This window comes from Pseudonaja textilis, chromosome 3 (genome assembly GCF_049901715.1).
Source record: "Pseudonaja textilis isolate UNSWEBS1 chromosome 3, rPseTex1.2, whole genome shotgun sequence".
NCBI lineage: Eukaryota > Metazoa > Chordata > Lepidosauria > Squamata > Elapidae > Pseudonaja > Pseudonaja textilis.
The window spans coordinates 25,524,382-25,545,690 of NC_141992.1; the positions used below are offsets into that span (position 1 = coordinate 25,524,382).

Consider the following 21,309-nt stretch of genomic DNA (forward strand, 5'->3'; position numbering starts at 1 on the left):
GTTCATGAACTTAGGGTAGGCTTCCTGAATTTTGAGCTACCACAAGCAATGAATTGTCTGAGAAATGAACTTTTTCTTCCAGAATCTGAACTAGCAGATATCTGGCTTGAAGTGTATTCGGCTAAAAATATACTTTAAAAAAAGACGTATGGATATTTTTGAGGCTTCACAGCATTGTTCAGTTTTTTTCCTTTTCTGGTGTGATAGCAGTTTCCTGTGTTGCTGAAACAGCTAGAACCTCACATAGTGGAAGTTATAAGGGCTGGAAAAACAATGAAAATAATTTAAAAAGGAATTCACAAAGCAACATAATAAAGCTAAGGATACTCAGTAGCTGCAGAATGGAACGTATGTTCTTTGGATTCCATCTCAACTTATGCTTACAGTTTATAGTGCTTCCATCACAGCAAAAAAAAAAAAAATGCAAATTCTGTGAACTAGAACATTGATGGTCCAATTTGCATTTTTTGAGTAGATCACTTTTCAGTAGCCGTGTTTGTTAACAAGAGACCCAACAGGAATCAATATTCTTTCCTCTCTACTCTCATGCTTGACTGAAGTACAGAAAGAATATTAATGCCCTGCAAGATATTGGATTTTACTGGAATTTAAGATATTGAATGTAGATGACCAAGGAGAGAAAGCTCAGTTGACTTATAACAGATTTGAAAAACATGTATTGTTATTCCTGTGATTGTTTTCAAGTGCCACAATTAATCCCAAATTCTTATTTTATGTTGCAGCCTGCCCTAGAAGACATTAAGATGTTGGACAGAGCTATTGCTTTCCTTTTTCTCCACTTTGTCACGTGTTCTCTTTTTTCTCCTCTCTATCCACCACTCAGGTAGTTGATCATCTCTATTGATTTTCTGCTTGTGAAAATGTAGAGTTGAGCCTATTGGTTTCTTTTCTCCATTGGAAAAGTCTGTCTTGGGTAGTAGGCTCCTTGTTATTGGAGGAAACTAGTCCAGAAGAGTCATATTTGTAGTTATCATGGCAATGTGCCAAATACTATAAGCTTTTTTGGAACGAAGTAAAAATGCTCATTTGTCCATTTGATTTTTAATAGATTAAAATAGTTTATACTTATCAGTATTAATTTACTGAGCTGTAATTACCATGCTTTACCATTTACCATGCTTGTGTGAAATATTAGCTAATGATTTATGTATAATCTTTTCGCTCAGATCTCAATATGAAAACAGATGTGTTTCCCTTTACTTTATACAAATATCCACAATCCTATGCAATGGGTTGGGCTGACTGAAAAAGATGATAGACCTCAGATCATTCAATAAGCCCCAAAATGAGGATATGTAGTAATATTTTCCTTTCTCCTTCCAGGAGTGTCTAATTCTTCAACATGCCATGGAATGAGAAATATTTTGCCTTATTCTGATTGTTTTAAAGTTGTTGCTTGTTGCTTTAGATATAATCCACTATCAATTTCTGGCAAAGCAGGGAGCTTTCAACTACAAGAAATTAGTCCTGTGCATAGCTACAATCTTTCGGTCGAAGAGCAAGAAGAGAACTTTCTCATCCCTATTGAAAAAAGGTGGGTATATTAATCTCAAAATAAGTAACATGACCTTAGTTCTGCTCAATCAGAGCTAAGATCCATTTACTTAGGCACCCTTGTTTACTCCAGTGATCTTCAACAGATCATGACTGATTCTATGAAGGAATGCAGTAAATAGTATTTATAGTTGTGCAACTGAGAGACACTAAAATATTACATTATGTCAAATTTCTTTTCAAGAACTTCAGTTAAATATATTTATAGACATGTTTATACTTTTTTCTGCCTTTAAAATTTAGTGATTAGAAATACATGAATTCACAAAAGATCAAAATAAATGATTCAAAACAAGTTAAGATATTGGAAAATGTACTTTCTACTGCCTACCTAAAACTTGGCAAAATCTGTTTAGCCTGTCTTGAGAGGAATTTCCAGACACAATACTCCTGTGGAGAAGATCCTGTTTTGCCATTTAACCTCTTTAGGTGTTACAGCATATAAAAAGGGCGCACATTGGTGTTCTATATTTTGACTTCATAAGTTCCAAGAACAAATTATACATAATATAAGAAATAATGCAATGAACTCTTTTTTTGTTTAGCACTTTACTTGTTGTCCAAAAGGGATAGAAATTGGAAATGCACAGAATTTTTCCTTTCGGATAATGTAGCTTTGAAGGTATAATAGAACTGCCTTTTCCATCAATAGGAACTGTTTTTATGATGGTCCTTAACAAATGGGCACTGCATGAGAATGACAATGCATTTTTATTTCTTTAGACTCCGGCGTCATGCAAATACCATATTCACTGACAGTTACCGGAAGGTTCGAGGAAAGGTATCAGCACAGAAGTTATTACAGGGCATAGTTGGGAAAAGACTTAAGTAAGTGTAATGAATATATAGTATTTACCATAACTTTGTAGCAATTAATCCTCCATTTGTTTGTCAAATGCAGAGATGGAGGATAATCCTAGTGGTGGTGACAAATTCTTACAGCTGCAACTTTTCTGATTTTTCTGATCAGACATGGCCAAAAATATAGTTCAGTTAGCAATAATGAAAGAATAATTATAAAGTGCCTATATTGCAAGAAGCCTTAATTATTCACTAAAGGAAATTAGAATATGTAGTATCTAACTCGAGCTCTCATTGTACTCAGTATATCATTGGAAAAATCTGAGGCTATATCTGATATATAATACAAGAATATTCATCTTTCTAATCCAAATAAATATTTATCTATAACTATTTCTAAAGGATTAGATTTTCCTATTAAGAGGTTAAAAACTCCAAATATTTCAAGATAGCAATTTGTGCTCAGATGTGCTACACTACAATGTCATTTATGAAACTAGAAGGAAAACAGTAATTAGATTGTGGATTTTGCATTAGAAGAATTTTATTTTAGCTTATAAATTGCCTTCAAAAATAGCTATATTAAATAATAACCTTTTCAAGGCCCATTTATGAGGCTGATTTTCAAGCAGGAATAGCTCTTTCCTATGGCCCTTGACTAATGCCTTCTTCTGTAGTGTGTTTCTCTGTAGCAATCATTTTGGCTGTTTAGTAGGGAAGAAAGCCTGGGAGATGAGCAACATGAAATCTTGACTAGGCGCCAGTCTGATAGCATTGTGATGGATAGTCACTATCACCAACAGATGGTACTCAGGAATTTCTTGGGAGCAATGTTACAGAATCAAGGGTAAATAGTTTTATAAATCAATAATGATCACATTCTGCAACATACTATACATTTTGAATGTGCAACTGCTACTTTAGTAACTTATATAGCTTATATAGTAATGACTGCAACAAAAACACATTCTAATCTAATGAACTGTAATTTGTACACATCTCTGTTTAGTGCACTTTCAAACATTTACTCTGTATATTAACCCTGAGTAAACTTGCATATATTAAGGTGATTAGTCAATTAAATTCTGCTTGTGTTTGAATTGCTTCTAAGCAGTTTTTGACATGGAAAAACAATTTGCATAAATTCCTGGCTTCACTAGTAATGGAAAATATCTCTGCCTAGACAGACAGCTTAAATTCAAAACATTTAGAAAGAGAAACTGACTGAATACTCATTACTGTTCAAGAAAGGGACAAATAAACAAAAGCTTTTTATCTTAGTCAGAATAAGTGCTCTGTTGTTGAAGCCTAGTACCTTATCTTGAAATCAAGTGTGTTCCACTGAAAGCAGCCACACTTTTGTCACACTAAGATCTCTTCTTTTCTTTCCCAGGCCTCAAGATGTTGCTAATGACAATTTAGAGGATTTTACCAGTGTTCTGATCAAAGTGATGGAACTGTAGCCTGACTTCATCCCTTCCATCTCATTTTGGTCACTGCCATTCTCAGGATTGGCATCAACTGCAAGAATTCGAGTGTGTGTGTGTGGTGGGGGGGGGAGGCTTCTAAAGCTGTGGAAAGAAATGAACAGGACACCTCACTGATAACCAATATTACTGAAATCTCATCTTTTTCTATAAACACGACAAAAATTGAATGCAAATGTTTATATGTGGAATTGCTTCCTGTTTAATTTATATCAGATAAGAATGCTTAATGTAGTCTCATTTCAGTTTGAAAAATAAATGGCTACTTTAGCAAACTGCTATATCCAAATTATTTTATTCTACTAAGAGTCCATAATCAACAATGTCATCGAGTTGTCTGACATAGTTAAAACGTGGGGATTGTACTGAGAGTTTAAATTGATAAGTGCTGAATGGAAAGCATTCATTGACTTCTGATTTCAGCACCATGGACAGCTTTTGATTGCTATGCAGGTTTGATAGTGTGTAAAGAATGTCAGAGGTTTTCTGATTCTTCAAAGTGTATTTTAAGTGCTTTTTATTATCCAAATTTTTCTTGCATTTTCATACAAAATATGGAAATGCTCTTCTATAACTACTTAAAGTATAAGCTTAATGTTTGCTTTAGCGAATCACAATATAATAAAAGAAATTGCATTTTGCTAGACCTTTTGTCTTATTCTCTTTATTTCATGAAGGAGGCGGTAGAAAAAAGATTTAAAAAAATGACAATTTGGGAGCCCATCTGTTTTTAAAGTTCTTACTGATTGACAAGGTGGTTGTACCACAAATCAAAGTACTTACACATTCAAGAAAGGACAACATATGGGGGTATTTTTCTTCTTTAAAAACACTTTTTAATCTTACAGGCAATTATTTTCCACACTTCAGTTTCTGGCCTTCAAACTGTTCTTTGGCTCCTTTCCTTTTCTACTTAAGGTTTTTTTCCCTGTTCCTCTGTTCTTCTGACATTAGCGTGTTCTGGAAGGACACAAAGAAATCCCCTTAAAGTTAAAATTCTTGATGTAGAAGAAGTCTTCACTTATGAAGCAGTTATCTTTTTGGACCAGGAGAGTGAAACTTAATGCTTTAAATGCACAATTTAAAACCTGAAGAATGTACAGAATACATAGTAAACTAGAATTTAATGCAAAATACAGTTATTTATCATGCAAACTTGAATTTACAAGTCATACTATATTTGGAGTATCTCTTAATACATGTACATAATGCTACAACTTAAATTTAATAACATATTCGCCTATTGATCTATTTTATTAATTTATATCCTGCCTTTATCATTTTTACAAATAACTCAAGGCATTGAACATACTTAACACTCCTTTCTCCTCCCACTTGCCCTACAACACCCCTGTAAGGTGGATTGGACTGACAGAGTAACTGGCCCAAAGTCCTCACCTGGCCCTTGTGCCTAAGTTGAGATTACAACACAGTCTATCAAGTTCAAATGGTTATATTAATATAAAATTAAGACTAAAAAAGAGACAAATCTTACAAATCCCATTCTAAAAGAATCATACATCTCCCCTTTCTAAAAGAACATTCTTTTTGTAATACTTTAAATGTATAAAAATAACTAGGAAATGATGAGATGGCTATGACAACAGGATTTAAGCTCTTAAATTATGATATTCATAAACTCAATTCCATTATACAAATGATATATAAAGCAATATAGTCAAATACTTATTTTCATCTGTAAAACTGCATTGAGACTGTATCTCCAAATAACCACCTACTTTTAATAAAAAGTATTTATTATATAGGAAATAAAATCATTCGTAGGTATTTTGCTTCGGAATAGAATGATAAAAGAACACTTTTAAAAAATATCCATAATCTCCAGTGTGATAAGAGCTTCAACTAAGTCCCACTAATAGATACTGGTTAAAACAAATACCACAAAATCAGTATTTCTCTCATGACATTTCTCACCTAATAGTTTCATGTTTTCTTTGACAAAGACTGTTGCTATAAAATATTATCCCATTTTCACGACCAATTAAGAAGCATTTATTTAAAGCTGACCGGGCTTGTGAAGACAAGCAGAGAAGCAAAGATTGGAGAGTTTTTATAACATTTGTATGGGTAAAATAGGGAACAAAACTCAATGTTTTCAGAGAGGATTAAATCCAATATTTAGCCATCTTTGGATATCAACACCTGATGATTTCTCCTATGGTATGTAACAGTTCATCCATCATCTTTGAAGCATTTGGATATCAGCATAGTTTTAAATTTCTCATGTATTGGAGTGCATAATTATTTTACTTCAATAAAAAATAAAGATGAACAATGAAGGGAGTTACATATCTATGTGGGTATATTAATTTTTCCCCCAACTTTAAATCCCCTGTGAAATCTCACTCTCTTTGAGTGTGTTTATTCTGACATCCAGATGGCTTTCTACTTAAGGTAGGACTAGAACTCATGGTTTCCTGATTTCTATCCAGATATCTTAAATTCATCCACCAAACTGGCTCTCAATGAACTCGTAAGTAATTTCCATTCATTTATCATTTTAGGTGGCTATAGTACCGCAAAGTTTGACCCCCCCCCATTTGTTACTATCTAATACTGTCCTACAATATTTCTAATTCTTCATGTAATCTATGAAATTGACAGCTGTCTGCTCCTGAAATTATAGAACTGGAACTCAAATACCTGTCTTTCATTACACAAAGATTCAAAGTGTAAAACTTGGAATTTACAAGACTAAATGCTTGTATACTTATTGCAGTCAAGAATATATTAATTTATATCCCTTAATGTTATATCTGTAATCTACATTACCTCAAAATATTTTTGTTGGTACATGCAAAATTTATATTTTGTGTGAATCACATAACTACAAAATCTGGAAATGTTATTAAAATCGGTAACCTGAAAAAAACTATTTTAAACAAACATTATAATACTTTCTTAATGCAAAAACCAGAAATGAAGACAATGGTTGGGCAAAGTAACATCTTCTTTTACTCAGATTCTCGTATCAACCTACAATTCCCCTCTTTTGATTCCACCCAATATTCCATATTGTTGCAAAAAAACAGTAGACTTGGCAATCTAATTAATTTATTTAAGCAGCACAATTTATTCTAATTTAGAATACCTCGCTTTCAAGAGTGTTTCTGGAATAATGAACAGGAGATATAACAGTAATTCATGCATTCCGCAGCATGCAATTGGGCTACCAGAACATGCTGTACTTTAAGTTGTTTTCTGAAGATAACTCAGAAACTATGCTTGGTTCTAAGTGTCGAAGCCAGATGCGAATAAGTATGAATTATTTTAGTAATGTAACAACAGTGTTCTAGTCACTGCATTAGTTGCCAATTGGTTTCAAAATCCAATTCAAAATACAGGTAGTCCTTGGTTAATGACCACTGGTTCAGCAGCCATTCAAAGTTATGATGGCGATCATCGATCATTTATGACTGGTCTTCAGTTTTGGCTGTCATACCATCCCTGCCATCACATTATGTAATTCAGGTGCTTGGCAACTAGCTCACAGTGTGTCCCATGATTACATGATTGCCATTTTTTACTTTAGCCGCCCGCTTTTGACAAGCAAGTCAATGGGGAACCCAGCAGGAGATTACAAATAGCAATCCTATGATGTAGTGCTTAATGACCACATGGGATTCAGTTAATGATCAAAATTGGAAGCGTGCAATTGCCACGTAAGTCAGTATAGTCATGTAACATTGCACTTTTTGACTGCATTGCGTAGTGATGGAATTCATAATTCCAATTACTATCATTATGCAAGGAGTACCTACATTTGTTTTAGCCTATAAAGTTGTTAATGGCTCAGCTCCTAGACACCTTTGGGACCAGTTTCTCCAATCTGGTTTTTTCTGTCTAATGAAGTCATTGAGGGAGATGATGTTTTGAAAGGCAGAGCAGTCTAGAAACTGATGCTATTTTTTGGTTAGTGCCTTGTTATGGAGCATTTTATCCACTAATGTGAAACTGGCCTGGAAGAAAGTCATGGTAACTATTTTATTTAAGCATGGTTTTAATTGATAATAGGATGGCTGGATGCCTGTTTGTTGCTTCAATAGATTTTTAGACATTGTAAGGTTTAAACGTAATGTTATGTTGTTTATGATGAATTTCTGCTTCTCCAAATGCTGTAATCTGTCCTGACTCCAAGGCATAAAAATGTAACAAACAAACAAATAAAATATGCAGTATAAAAGCAACTGCAACAAACAGACAAAAATCCACTCGGCTCACCAAGCGCCTTTTTTCCAACAAGAATAAACAGGCAGAAAGAGAAAAATCAAATATTACATGCAGGGATACAGGTATATAGATTCAGATACTGTGACAGACTACCCAATTTCATGAAACAAACTAAGACAGGCATGCCCAACAATTTGGGTCAATTTGATCCTGACTATCTCAGCCTTCTTACTCCAAAATCCCAAGATGTTCCCAAGAATCTTGTTCCCAAGATTCTCAACTTTTAAAATTATACAAGTATTGATTCTCTGCTTCTGGAAAAAATATTTTTATATTAATTGGACTGGGAACAAAAAGCAAAAGCAGCATATGGGTAGATGGAGCAAGCAAGAGTTGTGGAAGACATAAAAATGAGAAGTCTAGAGAACTCTCGAAGTCTTAAGCATTGCTATCAATTTCTCTAGCAATTAATTTTTTTAATAATGTGGAACTGTAATGGAGTTAAACAATAAACTCAAAATATAGTTAAATCATGCAGATGTTCCTTTTGCAATGGTCAGAAGCATAATAGGCAGAGTGGCAGTGGCTTCTGCTAAGGCACCCCCCCCCCCAAACCCCAAACAGTGATAAGCATAAAACGAAGCAGCCATCATGCTTAGGAAAAGCAACAGCCAAAGACCCTTACTTCTAGGAAGGGCTGGTCACTAGTATACCCCCTTTTTACCGTAGCGTTCTATATTTTGCCAACCTACTGCTCTGTTCTGCAGCGATCCTGCCAAAAGGAGAAAGGAATTAAAGTTCAGAGCAGACAGTGAAGTGGAAAGAAGTATTACTTTAGGAACTGACAACACATTCAAAAGAAGCATGCAAACCAGGCTTCCAGAAATTCTAAAGAGATTGGGTGAGCATCAAAAGAACTGCCATTTTTTCCATAGGAGAATTTATGCTGCCATATTGGCTGGATTTTAAGCCAGCCATAATGTAGATAAAAACATGATCATGCTAATTTCACCAAATAGTCGTCAGAGAATAAATCAGGTAAAAGAGACAAAGAGCACAATTATAAAGTTAGCCCCGATGCATAACAGATATTAGCAAGAAGCATTTTTATTACAGGCAGTTCTCAACTTACAACCATTTGTTTAGTGACCGTTCAAAGTTACAACAGCACTGAAAAAAAAATGATTTATGGCCATTTTTTACACTTAAACCATTTCAGTATCTCCATGGTCAGTGATCAAAATTCGGACTCTTGGCAACTTCTTCATATTTAAGATGGTTGTGATTTGACAATCAAAGTCAATAGGGAAGGTAGATTGACTTAACAACCATGTTACTAACTTAACTGTAGCAATTCACTTAACAGCAAGAAAAGTCATAAAATGGAGCAAAACTCACTTAACAACTACCTTGCTTAATAATGGAAATTTTGGCTCATTGTGGTTGTAAGCCGAGGACTACCTGTATTGGTTCATGCTACTAGAAGCCCTGGTACAACTTAAAAACTTTGCTTCCTCATTTAATACTCACTACTACAGAAAATCTACAAGACAATTACTTCTCTATGATGACTTTTCCATGCAGCAAGAAATTTTTCCCTATATAAGATATACGTTAGATATACTAACTTGCTACTAACCCCATGGTTGCCTCAACCCTGAGAATGCCTAATGACCATCAAGATTGTACATATATGGAAGATGGCCTGATGTTTTTATGTTTTGTTTGTTTATGTTTGTCTTAAAAACCAATAAAAATTAAAAAAAAGATTTTCTGAAGGCAAACCTATACATTTCTTTTCCAGAGTTAAAAAAAGGCAAGCAATTAGACAGTAAAATGAGGTTGTAGGTCTGCAAATGATTTGAGTTACTACATTGAAGGCTTTGTGAGAAATGACACTGAGCTTCAAATTTTTAAAAAAGAAGAAATCCAGAAAAGATATTATGTTACCGATGGGAAACCTATGGCTTTCTAGATATTACTCAATTTATAAATGCAAGAAGCCCCAGATAGCATGGCTAATAGTGAATGAAACCGAAAACTAGAATGTAGATATGTACATAAAGGACCATAAAAACTTTGTTTGCTATAAGATGATTACAACACAGGTAGTCCTTGGGTTACAACAGCAACTGGGAATGGAATTTCTGTCACTACACAATGTGGTATTTATACAGGATGTCATCTGACTTTATCGTTTAGTAACGGCAATTCCAGCAGGGTTGGTTATCACTGTAACTCCAGGACAGTGTTGGTTGTTAAATGGGAAGAGGCAGGAGTCCCAAGCAAGGAGCACAAGAGAGTTGGAGTGGTGCAGGGTGACAGAGCAAGCAGGAAGCACAGGTGGGGTGACAGGCATGCTGTGTGCACACTACAATAAAGGCATGAACAATTTACAAGGGATGACCTGTGACCCTTCCTGCCAGCTTCCCTAATGACTTTGCTTGTGTAACACAGGTAGAGAAGGTCATAAATGGTACTGATGTGACTGCAGGATATTGTGCCACTGTAACTGCAAGACAGTTGCCAAGCATACAATTCATGATTATGTGACCGTGGAGGTACTGCAATAGCTGGATCTTCAAGGAACAGTTATAAGTACCATTAGTTCAGCATTGTTGTAACTTTGAACAGTCGCTGAACGAGTGGTCATAACCCAAGGACTACTTATACTAAAAAAGAAACCATTCCAATCAGAATCTCATCACTTGGACCATTAGAATCCCTCCCTTAAATGACTGAAGTCAGAACATGGAATTAAAACCTAGAATGTCTCAACTATTACATAAGGTGAGATATACTGGTGAATCAGGAAAGGACAGCTAGGAATTTAGCAATGGATTTATTGTTAATAGCACATACTTAACTTTTCCTTTACTATCACTACTAGGGTTTTTTTTGTAAAAGAAAATCCAATTTTTGTCTCTTACCTTTTCACTGCTTTTTGAGCCAACATTCTATTGCCTGCTAGGAAGGTGAGGCTGCCAAGGAGAGCCAGGTACTTCAGGGTTTGAAACATGTTGAGCTGAGTCCAGTAAATGTACATGAGCCCCAACATTGCTAGGAAAAAAAATGGCCAAATGATACTTCGTAAGATTTGCTTTCCTTAAAAACATTTCACAATAATTCAACTCTGTCACTTCCCTACACAATCTACTAAGCTGCAATTAAAGTGCCCGCATTATATATTAAGTAACTGTTGCAATGTTCCACTAAGCTGTAGATAACAACCAAGGCTCCAGAGTTTCTGAAAAGCACTATTTACCATAAGAAAACTGACTGGCAGAGAAGGAAGCTGGCAAAAGGGAATATGAGAACCTCATTTAGCAGGTGCAAATACTAAATCTTTCACTTGGAGGGATGGATTCATGATTCTTCCAATATGAAAAGCAATCTAGCCACACACACAGAGGCATAAACAAGGCGATTGGAACAAAAATAATCCTCAAATGAAATAAAATCAACCTTCTAACACAATATGCTTACATTTATAGACAGAATGCAATTAAATGAGTCACACTGAGAAAATTTCAAAGGGACCAAAGTATAAATAACTGAACTTTTTGGAATGTAAAGCTTACATTTACAACTATCTTCAAAAAGAACTCATTTACTGCAGTGGTATTCAAATTTCTGTGCTTCTTTTATTTTTGGTTCATTATTATATAACATGTAAGAAGAAAGCAGATATTAAAACAAGACCAACAAAAAGAGAAAAAGATTTATGTAATTTTTTATTGGCTAGTCTTTCTGTTAGACCTATAGAAAGACAGTTCATAACAAAAGATGGTCATATGTTATCACCTCATGTCTGATTCTCTATTAAAAAAGGAAATATATATGGTACATTTACAGGCAGTTCTAAATATTTTCTATATACTGCACATATGTAAAACTCTATGTGTTTATGTTCTTCCCCTAGCCTCCAAAGGCAATTTCTCTTTAAGCCATACAAGCTTTAAAAATGAAAAACCTCCCTGTTCTTCCAAAGAGAGGCAGAAGTGGCCAACCTACATGTTCTCAGTCGACCCCCCATCCCCCTCCAATGATTCTTGGAAAAATATGGTTCTGTGGTAGCCAATATATTTTTGGATGTGAATCCCTTCATTTTTCTGGCCCTTCTCTCCTTTCATTTGCAGCCCTAACCCCACCACTTGACCAATTTCTTCATGATCTTCTGCTTCTCAACAGAAACCTGGGCCCCGATGCATTCATATTATGTGTGGGCTTGCAAGTTGCAGAGAATCGAATCAACTGCTTTCCTCCGAATGCCATATGAGTCCCATTTCAGTTCCAGATGGAACATGCAGGCATATGCTGTCTAGGTATCACACTGAGAACACTTAAGGCTGTGTCAACACATTTTGCCACTATGTTCATCTAATGTTCCATCCTGTCCAATCTAGAAAACTACAGACTGCAAGTGTGTGCAGTACAGAAGACCAAGAAAACAAGGTCAGGAAAGCAGGTTTGCAGACTGTTTCCAAGCATACACATTCAGGTAGGAGGTGTACCTTTGACCATGAGTACAAGCTCCTTATGATGATAAGCCCAAATAAAATGCAGTCCTAGATCATGTGGACAGTTGTACCCAAGCAAACAGAAACATAGCTACTGTTCAAGCCTCCCGACTGAACATGTGGAGGTTAGAAGAGATGACAGCATCATTCTCTCTCCTCTTTTTGCTAAATTGGTGAGTTAGGGTAGAAATATATTTTATGGTGGCGGCTGAAAACCAGGAACTCCTGGATTGTTAACAGGGATGCCTGCATTACACCAGTGGTACACATATAATAAACTGAGAACCATTAATGAAAAAGCCAAATAAAAAAATTAAATATCCAATTAGCTAATTAAAGTTTTTTAAAATAATGCTGGTTTCTCACAGGGAAAATATAAAGTTATGAAGAAGATGAAAGGAAAGAATCTTTGTAAGATTAAAAGACAATTCAAGATAACAGGGCCTAAAGCTTCTTAAAATTTTAGACAGTTTAGCAAGTTAAAGCCAAGTAGCATATTCCAAGGAATGCAAGAAGTCAATAGCTGTTTCTGATCAAATTAACACACACTCACTGAGGAGAAATCTAGGCACTGATCAAGGTACATTAAGAAGAGTACAAAAAACAAAGCATCACAAGGTCATCCATACCAAAGGTCTGATGCCCAAAATACAAACTCAGAACATTTTGTACTAACAAATTGTCTACATACAAGAAAAGACATTGAAACTAATGATAGCTTTTAAAACTGATGGCAAACATGCATTTAGCCATACTGGAATAATTCTGAAAGATGGGTTCAGAGAAAAATGAATAAAAAAGGAGGGATGTAGTGTCATTATGTCCATTATAGTTAATAAGCTGTGAGCTCATCTGTCATCAGGCTCTTACCTATAAAGTCAACAGAAAAAAAGGATAATGGAGAGGAATTTCTCTAGAACTTACCTGCATGACCCAGATGGAAGATAATGGTACTTGGAGCAAAGCTGAAGTTAGAAATATTGGCCCCAATCTTTATCCACTGAAAAATGGCAAAAATATACATTAAGGGAGGATAACATTTGCCAATCAACTTCAAGAACATCCCAGATTGCTTTAAGTCCTTTCAAAATATCTGACTCTTTCAGATGTGCAAATGAGCCTTGAAAGTTTTTATTGGCCATTTTTTAAAACAGTTCTTTCAAATCAAGGCAGGAATTTGGGGGAGGGATAGATACTAATTAGGAAAATTTTAAACTTTCACCCTAGGAAATTTTTCACAAACCTAGTTTATGAAAAATTAGTTATACTGTATTTAATATTGGTCTTCAGTTGCCTGAAAAACCCAGCAGCTGAGTAACGGCAAGAAATTTAGTACTAATTAGAAAGCCTATATGAAAGACTTACCAGTATAAAGAGCAAAAGCAGTGGGGAGAGTATCATCGCTGTGAATGTGTTTGATACAACAGTGGGAGGCCTCTTCTCAGGTTCTCTGAACAAATGCTAGTGAAGAGGAATTCCAGAGGAAAAAAAATCAGAAGAGCAGCGTGTCTCAGCAGACAGCAAATTCTGGATCAAGATATGCAATTATCATTGAACATCTATATAACCTAGATTTTACTGAGTTGTTAGTGCTGTTTTCTTAGTATCTGCACTGCCTGATTGCAAACTCTGCTTGTTTTTATATTGTGCTCACATAGTTCTTTTAGTAAAACTAACCGTGAGGGATTTTGTTTATCAGCTGACATAGGCAAGTCAGATATTGATTTGGCCCAAGGTTCCCTAACTGATTTCCATGCCTACCATGTTTCTCCAACAATACGGTCTCCCCCAATAGGAAGTCCCAGCATGCTTTATAGGCATAAAATCGAATTAAGCCCCTCCCCCCAAATTAAGGCCTATATTAAACATGCAAAATGGGGGGGAATGGCGGGGGGGGGGAGGCTGGCCGTTAGGAAGTACTTTTGTTGCATACCCGGATATGGTACTGCCCGCGTTGACCTTGGCGTTGGTGGGGCACTTCGTATCGGGAGACCTTCCACCGTTGCTTTCCCTTCTCCCTGTGCTGCCGCGTTTAAAGAAACGCCACGGTGTTTGCTGCAGCCACGTGCAGCCAGCCAAGACTCCTCCCTGCAACCGGAGCCCAGAGGAGACACTTGGCTTCAGGCACTCCTGTCTCCTCCTTCCCTTCGCATTCAAAGGCAAAGCCAATTCTTTTAAAAACAACGCCCTACTACCAGTACGACAAAGCCTCCCCTGCCTGAGAGGGCAGCCCAACCCCACATGGGGAGGCGAATCTCCCGGGGCTGCAGCGCAGGATCGGCCCACCCCGGGAGAAGCACCCAGCCGCCATCCCTGCCTGGCACTGGGTCGAGCGCGAAGAGCTTCGCCTGGGGCGCCCAGCGCAGCTGACAAACGGGCCCTCTTGCCCAGAGGCAGAGCTCTCGCCAAGGTAGCAAGCACCTCCCCGCCGGACCCTCTGCTCATCCCGCCAGAGCCGTGCAGGCTGGGCAGAGCTGGGAAAGTGAGCTGCGGGTGTGCACCCGCTTGCCAAGCAAAAGAGCTGGGCCGCCCCGAGCTTGGCTTCCTTCCCAAATCCCTCAAAGCCTGAACCTGAAGGGGCCACCGGGAGAGGTAGTAGGGCATCGTTTTTAAAAGAATTGCCTTTGCCTTCGAAGGCAAAGGGAAGGCAGCGACAGGAGCACCTGAAGCCAAGTGTCTCCACTGGGCTCCGGTTGCAGGGAGGAGCCTTGGCTGGCTGCATGTGGCTGTGCCAAACGCCGCGGCATTGCTTTAAACGCCACAGCAGCACGGGGAGAAGGGAAAGCAATGGTGGCGGAAGGTTTCCCGATACGAAGTGCCCCACCAACACCAAGGTCAACATCCAAGCCATCACCACCTGCTTGCCCGAGGATGCAAGGGGGGCAATTGTCACCCCTGAAAAGACAGCCTATCCCGGCCTTATTTTGTGAGAAACACGGTATGTAAGAACTAGAAGATTCCTGAACATATTTTAAATCTCTAGTGACAAAATGACCAATTTCCCCTTTTTTCCTTTGTTGTCACATATTTAAGTAAGGCTCTTTTCCATACATGACCAATTCTAATTTTACTGTTCACAAAAGGATAGGTGTATCGTAAGATGCTTCTAGGTGCAAGGGCATTATTTTTCAACTTTCTTTAGATAAAAAGTGATTCTTGAAGCAACAGTAGAAAATCCAGTATCTTATTCTTGAGTTTTGCAACCATCTCTGGATACATGCACACTCAAGTTAAGAATTACCAAAAAATTATAGCTCTGCTGACCAAAGAATTAATTATAGTCTGCAAAGATATGTGGTTTTTTTTTTGTAATGGCAAGTAATATTAAATTTAGCATTCTAATCCAAGTACAAAAAAGGCAAAGGAAGCAAAAGCATTCATGGACAGAAGAGAAGGAAACTGATACCCTTGCTCTACAACTACCCTAAGCTTGATAGCGAAGTTAAGTTAAAGAAATAAATCAAAAGCAATAGTCTTCCAAATGGAGAATACAGTGAAACAGAGTTGCTCTAATGTGGAGTGTACCTGTATCTCAGGTTTAGGAGTGAAAAGGCTTTTTGACTGGACTGTAGATGGGGCATCTTCTTCTGGAAATTTGATGACAACATCAGCCTGGAAAGAATTTTAAAAGGTAGATGATAAGCGAAGGTTATTTAAATTTGTTTTACCTTTCCATAAATAATTAAAAAATATCAAGTCACTTAACCAACCTTAAAATTAGGACCTCAGATAGTTAGATAGTTGCTACTTTTATATGATTTGGGTCCTAGCTGTATTCATAAGACTGTATTTCCTTGATAGAATTTGCCTACTTGATATAGTTGGGCAAAGATTTATTGCTGAAGGTCCCTTGTTATCAGAAGACCCACTCTTCTGGAACTGCTTGTTTTACTAGGCAACACAGATCCAATCTCATGGCCTTCCAAAAGCTTGTAAAAATCTGGCTGTTTTGGAAAGCCTTTAATTATTGGTTAGCATGGCTGTTACTATACATAGTACTGGTAATAATTTTGTATCTGTATATGTCCTAGTCTGAAAGGATTTAAATAATAGAAAGGATACATAAATAGGAATAATTTATCTTAATAAGGTTTACTCAAAGTAATAATAACCCTCTTTTGCCTTACAGCTGGAATCACCACAATATCAGAATTTTCAGAATAGCCTTATATAGAAAATATTGATAGAAGTTCCCCCCCCTCTCTCAGAGTATCAGGACTCAAGATCATCTGTTGAAATTAAATGGAAAAAGATTCAGAAAAGGCAGAGGGAAATATTTTCCCACAAGGCACGTAGGTTTTGGAATTTGCTCTAAGCACCTGTGATTTGAATAGCCAAGTTAGATGATTTTAGAAACTTGACAGGTTCATGATGAATCAGGTGACCAAAGCCTTCTAATATTAAGGACTGACTTCTACGTCTTGGTAGTAACACGACCTAAATGCTAGTTGTATCATGAAAGGTAGACACTGCCCTCCAGTCTGGGGGTATAAGTGAGATTCAGAAGCTGGCCATTGGGTAAATAGAAATGGGCAAAAAATGAACCAGGGTTCTGTCTGTTTTATTTAGATCTAGATCAAGTTAATTCCTTGAGCTTATACAAGATCTAGCTCCTCAATCTCTCTGACACCAATCTTGCAGGTTAATCATTCTACAACTGGACCAACATACCACATTCCAGAGGATTGGGTTTTCCAGAGTGGCATCACCAATGATCAAATAAAGAGTGTATATTCCAGAGGCTGAATCGAATTCAGTTTTTCTCTCAGAAGTATCCAGTTCAAATTTGTAGATGTTTTTGCTGTCTGGTTCTGCAACAAATACCACCTCCTGCCCAGTTTTTGGATTGTGAAGCCGTACAAAAGTCTAATTTGAAAAGACAATGAAACTTATGTTAGCATCCAATATCATAAAAGCACAAAAGCTTTAATAATATCATTACTTCTCTAGGATTGAAGGAGAATATGCTCTTTTTAAGAGCTTGGAAAACATTCCAAGGGCCAGTCATTTTAAACATTATTATGCTCTTACACCCAATAATTACAGAAATAATGCAAGGATAAAGCAATAAAAGTTGAAAATGTCATATTCTGTTTTATATATGATTCACATGCAGACTATTACTATGCTATCCTATAACATACACTTTGTAGGATAGGAATTATTTTCCAGATTCTGGCAAGAAACTGGAAGATTCAACATGGGTTTATTTCAAGAAAGAATATTTAAAAAACCAATTCAGACATGCTGCTTTCATGTAGAATTTTTTATTTTTAAAAGAGGCATAATATTATTTCCTTCTTCCCACCATGCTTCTGAAAGTAAGCTGGAATATATCTAGAACCATAAAGGTAAGGTATCAGAGTCTTTCTCTTCACAGCGAATTGCAAAATTTTCATCCAGAATCCAACTATGTTTTTGTATACTTTATGAAAAGACACCAGCTTACTCCCAGTAAGCATGTGATTTGCTTACTGTCTTCATTGCTTCCACATGAAATATGAGTAACATAAGCTGGGGAAAAATGGGTTGATACAGCTTCTTTGAATGATGTACTGATTTTGTTAAACTTGGATGGATTGGTCATTTTGACAGCATCACATAAAGCTTAGCCAACATTTCATTTATTTATACCCCACCTTTATTTTTTTAAATAAATAACTCAAGTTCTTAAACATACCTAATATTTTTTTCTCCTCCTATTTTCCACATAACAACCCCCTGAGGTGGATTGGGCTGAAGCAAAGTGACTGGATCAAAGTCACCAGTTGGCTTTCATGCCTAAATTAGGACTAAAACTCACAATCTTCTATTTGCTAGCCTGGTGTTTTAACCATCCACCAAACATACTCTAACCTGAGACAATGGAGACGATACAAGCCAAACATTTGCTCTTTCAATGAAACATGCCTGATTCTGACAAGATTTCAACTTTGATGTTTTAAAGAGCTCTGGTGCAGAAGACTAAATAGCAATGAATCAGCTGAATAAACAATTTATCTGGAATAAGGTCCTTTCATAAGTATATATGTATGTCTTGTCTGTTATTTTGTCCGTTAATTTAGACAGGAGAGCTACCGTGTTTCTCCAACAATACAACCTCCCCCAATAGGAAGACCCAGCATGTTTTCTAGGCATAAAATCAAATTAAGCCCCTCCCCCCAAAATTTAGGCCTATTTTAAAATGCAAAATGGAGGGAAGGGCGGGGGGACTTGCCGTTAGGAGCACCCCGCGGGCAGCAATTCCTCGCCACCAGCTGCTCCTAATGGGAGATCATGGTAGAGCGCGGAGAGCTCCCTACTCCTGCCAAGCACCTTTGCAGCAGACCCAAGACCTTCAGCGCCCGCCGCATTTGGAGCTGCCACTTCCACGTTTGGAGCACCACTGCCGTTTGGAGCTGCCACTTCTGCATTTGGAGCTGCCACTGTGTTTGGAGCTGCCGCTTCGGCATTTGGAGCGCTGCCGCTGTTTGGAGCACTGCTGCTGTTTGGAGCTGCCACTTCGGCATTTGGAGCTGCCGCCGTGTTTGGAGCTGCCACTTTGGCATTTGGAACCCCACTGCTGTTTGGAGCACTGCCGCTGTTTGGAGTTGCCATGTCCACATTTGGAGCTGCCGCTTCCGCGTTTGGAGCACTGCCGCTGTTTGGAGCACCACCGCCATTTGGAGTGCCGCCGCCACTCCAAACACGGCAGCAGCTCCAAACGTGGAAGTGGCAGCTCCAAACATGACAGCGGTGTTCCAAATGGCGGCGGCACTCTAAATGACAGCGGCACTCCAAACACGGAAGCGGCAGCTCCAAACGTGGTGGCGGAATGGGCAGAAGGGAAAGCAACAGCAGCGGGTGCCAAAGGTCTTGGGTCTGCAGCAAAGGTGTTTCGTGGGAGTAGGGAGCTCTCTGCGCTTCGCCATGATCACCCGTTGGAGCTGCTGGTGGTGAGGCTGCCCGCCGGGCGCTCTAGATGAGGATGCAAGGGGGGGAATTAAATCACCCCCGAAAAGACGGCCTAGCCGTTTTTTGGGGGCTCAAAAAAAATAAGACCCGGCCTTATTTTATGAGAAACACGGTAGCAAATCACAAAGGCAACAACTTGCTCCTTGCCTTTAAGTCTGATAAATACAACTGTCACATTTGCTTAATGTTTCTAAGTTTTTTATAAACAAAAAACAAAAAGGAACCTGAATCTCTTTTCAAAAGCCTTTTTGCTAAATATGTCACTCTGGATTAGTGTAGGCATGCATTAACCAACCTGGTGAGGGATTAATTCTGCTCCAGTGTTCACGTCAACCAATTGAAAGGACAAGGCAAAATTTTGATGGCTGTCAGCTGTGAATGATCCTTTGGCCTTGGCTGGGTAAGTGACCCTGAAATCAGAAATGAACTGTTGCTAAGAAAGAAAAAAGTGAATCTGTGCAGAAGAAACTAAATGCAAAGTATAGATTGGGATCTACTCATAAATCTAGTAATTTGCAATTAATCAACAAGGGCTTCTGATTCCTTATTATGTTATATAATGTAGTACAGAAACAAGTAGAAAACTTATTCCCAAATTAGATTGCTAAGAGTATTTATGAAAACTCAAGATCTTTTTGTATAAGGAGGATTCAATTTGGGTCAAGCACTGACTCCAAATTTCTGGTAAACTAATTCTTAGAAACACTCTCATTTTAAATTCTTAATATGCATGTACTTATTTTATTGGATATAATTAATTGGCCCTATTCTTTTAGGCAAGTTAATTTGCAAGTCTAAAATCTGTTCATCCTTGAATAAAGGAGGAGAAAACTATGGAAACTTGCAGGTAGTTTTTCTACCAATCTTAAGGACAAGTTACAAGAAAGCTGGTTATGCTTCACATTCAATCCCATTTGTTGAATAAAATTATTGCTAAATCAAAGTCAATGCTGAATCTGAACTATGACTTATTGGGGTCTAGCCCTAGAATTAACTTTTATTATATGTATAATTACTGAGGGTATTTTTAGCATGAAGTGGTTGTCATCGCAGAGCACATTGTCTGCCGCTTTATATTACATATTTAAGATTAGGAACTAAAACTTATAGATCAAATGATCAGATTTCCAGTATTGCCCCTAGAATACATGGGTCAATAAGGAAATGAGGTCATAATTAATTTGGGAGATGTGAAATGAAAAAAAAAAACGGTATACAGATGCCAAGGAGGAGATTTGTTTATGTTCTTTATACTATGCCCTAATATAATCTGCTTTGGAGGCCCTATGGTCCTTTCCAGCCAGATTACAAAGCATCATTAAAGGCATCAGACAAAAGTCTTAAAAGATATTCAGTACAAAGTAAGAATTAGCAATTTCATCGTTGAATAACAGAAAAGAGAAAAGTGGTAAATAGATTGATCACAAAATGAAAATTTAAAAATACAGCAGTAAAAGCACAAAGAGTATAAATTTCTAGAATTTCAAGAAGTGTAACCTTCCTTTACAATTTCATTTTCAAAGAGAAGTAAGCAAGGATACAAGAGGTTCAGTAAAGAAATTAAAATAACAAGTTCTGTTCAGTGTTCTGTTTGCCTTGGTTGACTGAGTGGTTAAGGAATTAATAATTGGATACTTGAAATTTTAAAGGATTAGTTGCTGCTAAGAATGTAAACATCCAGCCATGCACATCTAGTATAAACTCTAAATTTCAAAATACATTGTATAATATACAATTTATATAATTTTTTTCTTGATAACATGTTGGCAAAGCCTGGATTT

The 21,309-nt window shown here is 37.2% G+C and overlaps 2 protein-coding genes across 3 annotated transcripts in view; one reads left to right on the forward strand and one right to left on the reverse strand.

Annotated features, from left to right (window-relative positions):
• The first annotated feature begins 621 nt into the window (after positions 1 to 621).
• Positions 622 to 3,839, forward strand: GHRH (growth hormone releasing hormone). The gene is made up of 5 exons (XM_026697579.2): positions 622 to 844; positions 1,430 to 1,555; positions 2,299 to 2,403; positions 3,092 to 3,223; positions 3,770 to 3,839. Exons 1-5 carry the CDS (start codon positions 675 to 677, stop codon positions 3,837 to 3,839), a joined length of 603 nt encoding a protein of 200 aa, XP_026553364.2. The 5' UTR covers positions 622 to 674.
• Positions 3,840 to 4,511: 672 nt separating this feature from the next.
• The window catches only part of RPN2 (ribophorin II), a 35,485-nt gene continuing 18,687 nt past the window's right edge, over positions 4,512 to 21,309 (reverse strand). The window contains exons 11-18 of one of the 2 annotated variants that reach the window (XM_087929075.1): positions 19,824 to 19,938; positions 17,246 to 17,440; positions 16,100 to 16,186; positions 13,940 to 14,035; positions 13,499 to 13,574; positions 10,985 to 11,114; positions 8,740 to 8,826; positions 4,512 to 4,823 (exon numbers count right to left, since the gene is read on the reverse strand). In XM_087929075.1, coding sequence (XP_087785201.1) covers positions 8,775 to 8,826; positions 10,985 to 11,114; positions 13,499 to 13,574; positions 13,940 to 14,035; positions 16,100 to 16,186; positions 17,246 to 17,440; positions 19,824 to 19,938 — 751 coding nt within the window. In that variant the 3' untranslated portion in view covers positions 4,512 to 4,823; positions 8,740 to 8,774. The remainder of the gene's footprint in view (positions 4,824 to 8,739; positions 8,827 to 10,984; positions 11,115 to 13,498; positions 13,575 to 13,939; positions 14,036 to 16,099; positions 16,187 to 17,245; positions 17,441 to 19,823; positions 19,939 to 21,309) is intronic. The other variant, XM_026697578.2, reaches the window with a different exon arrangement.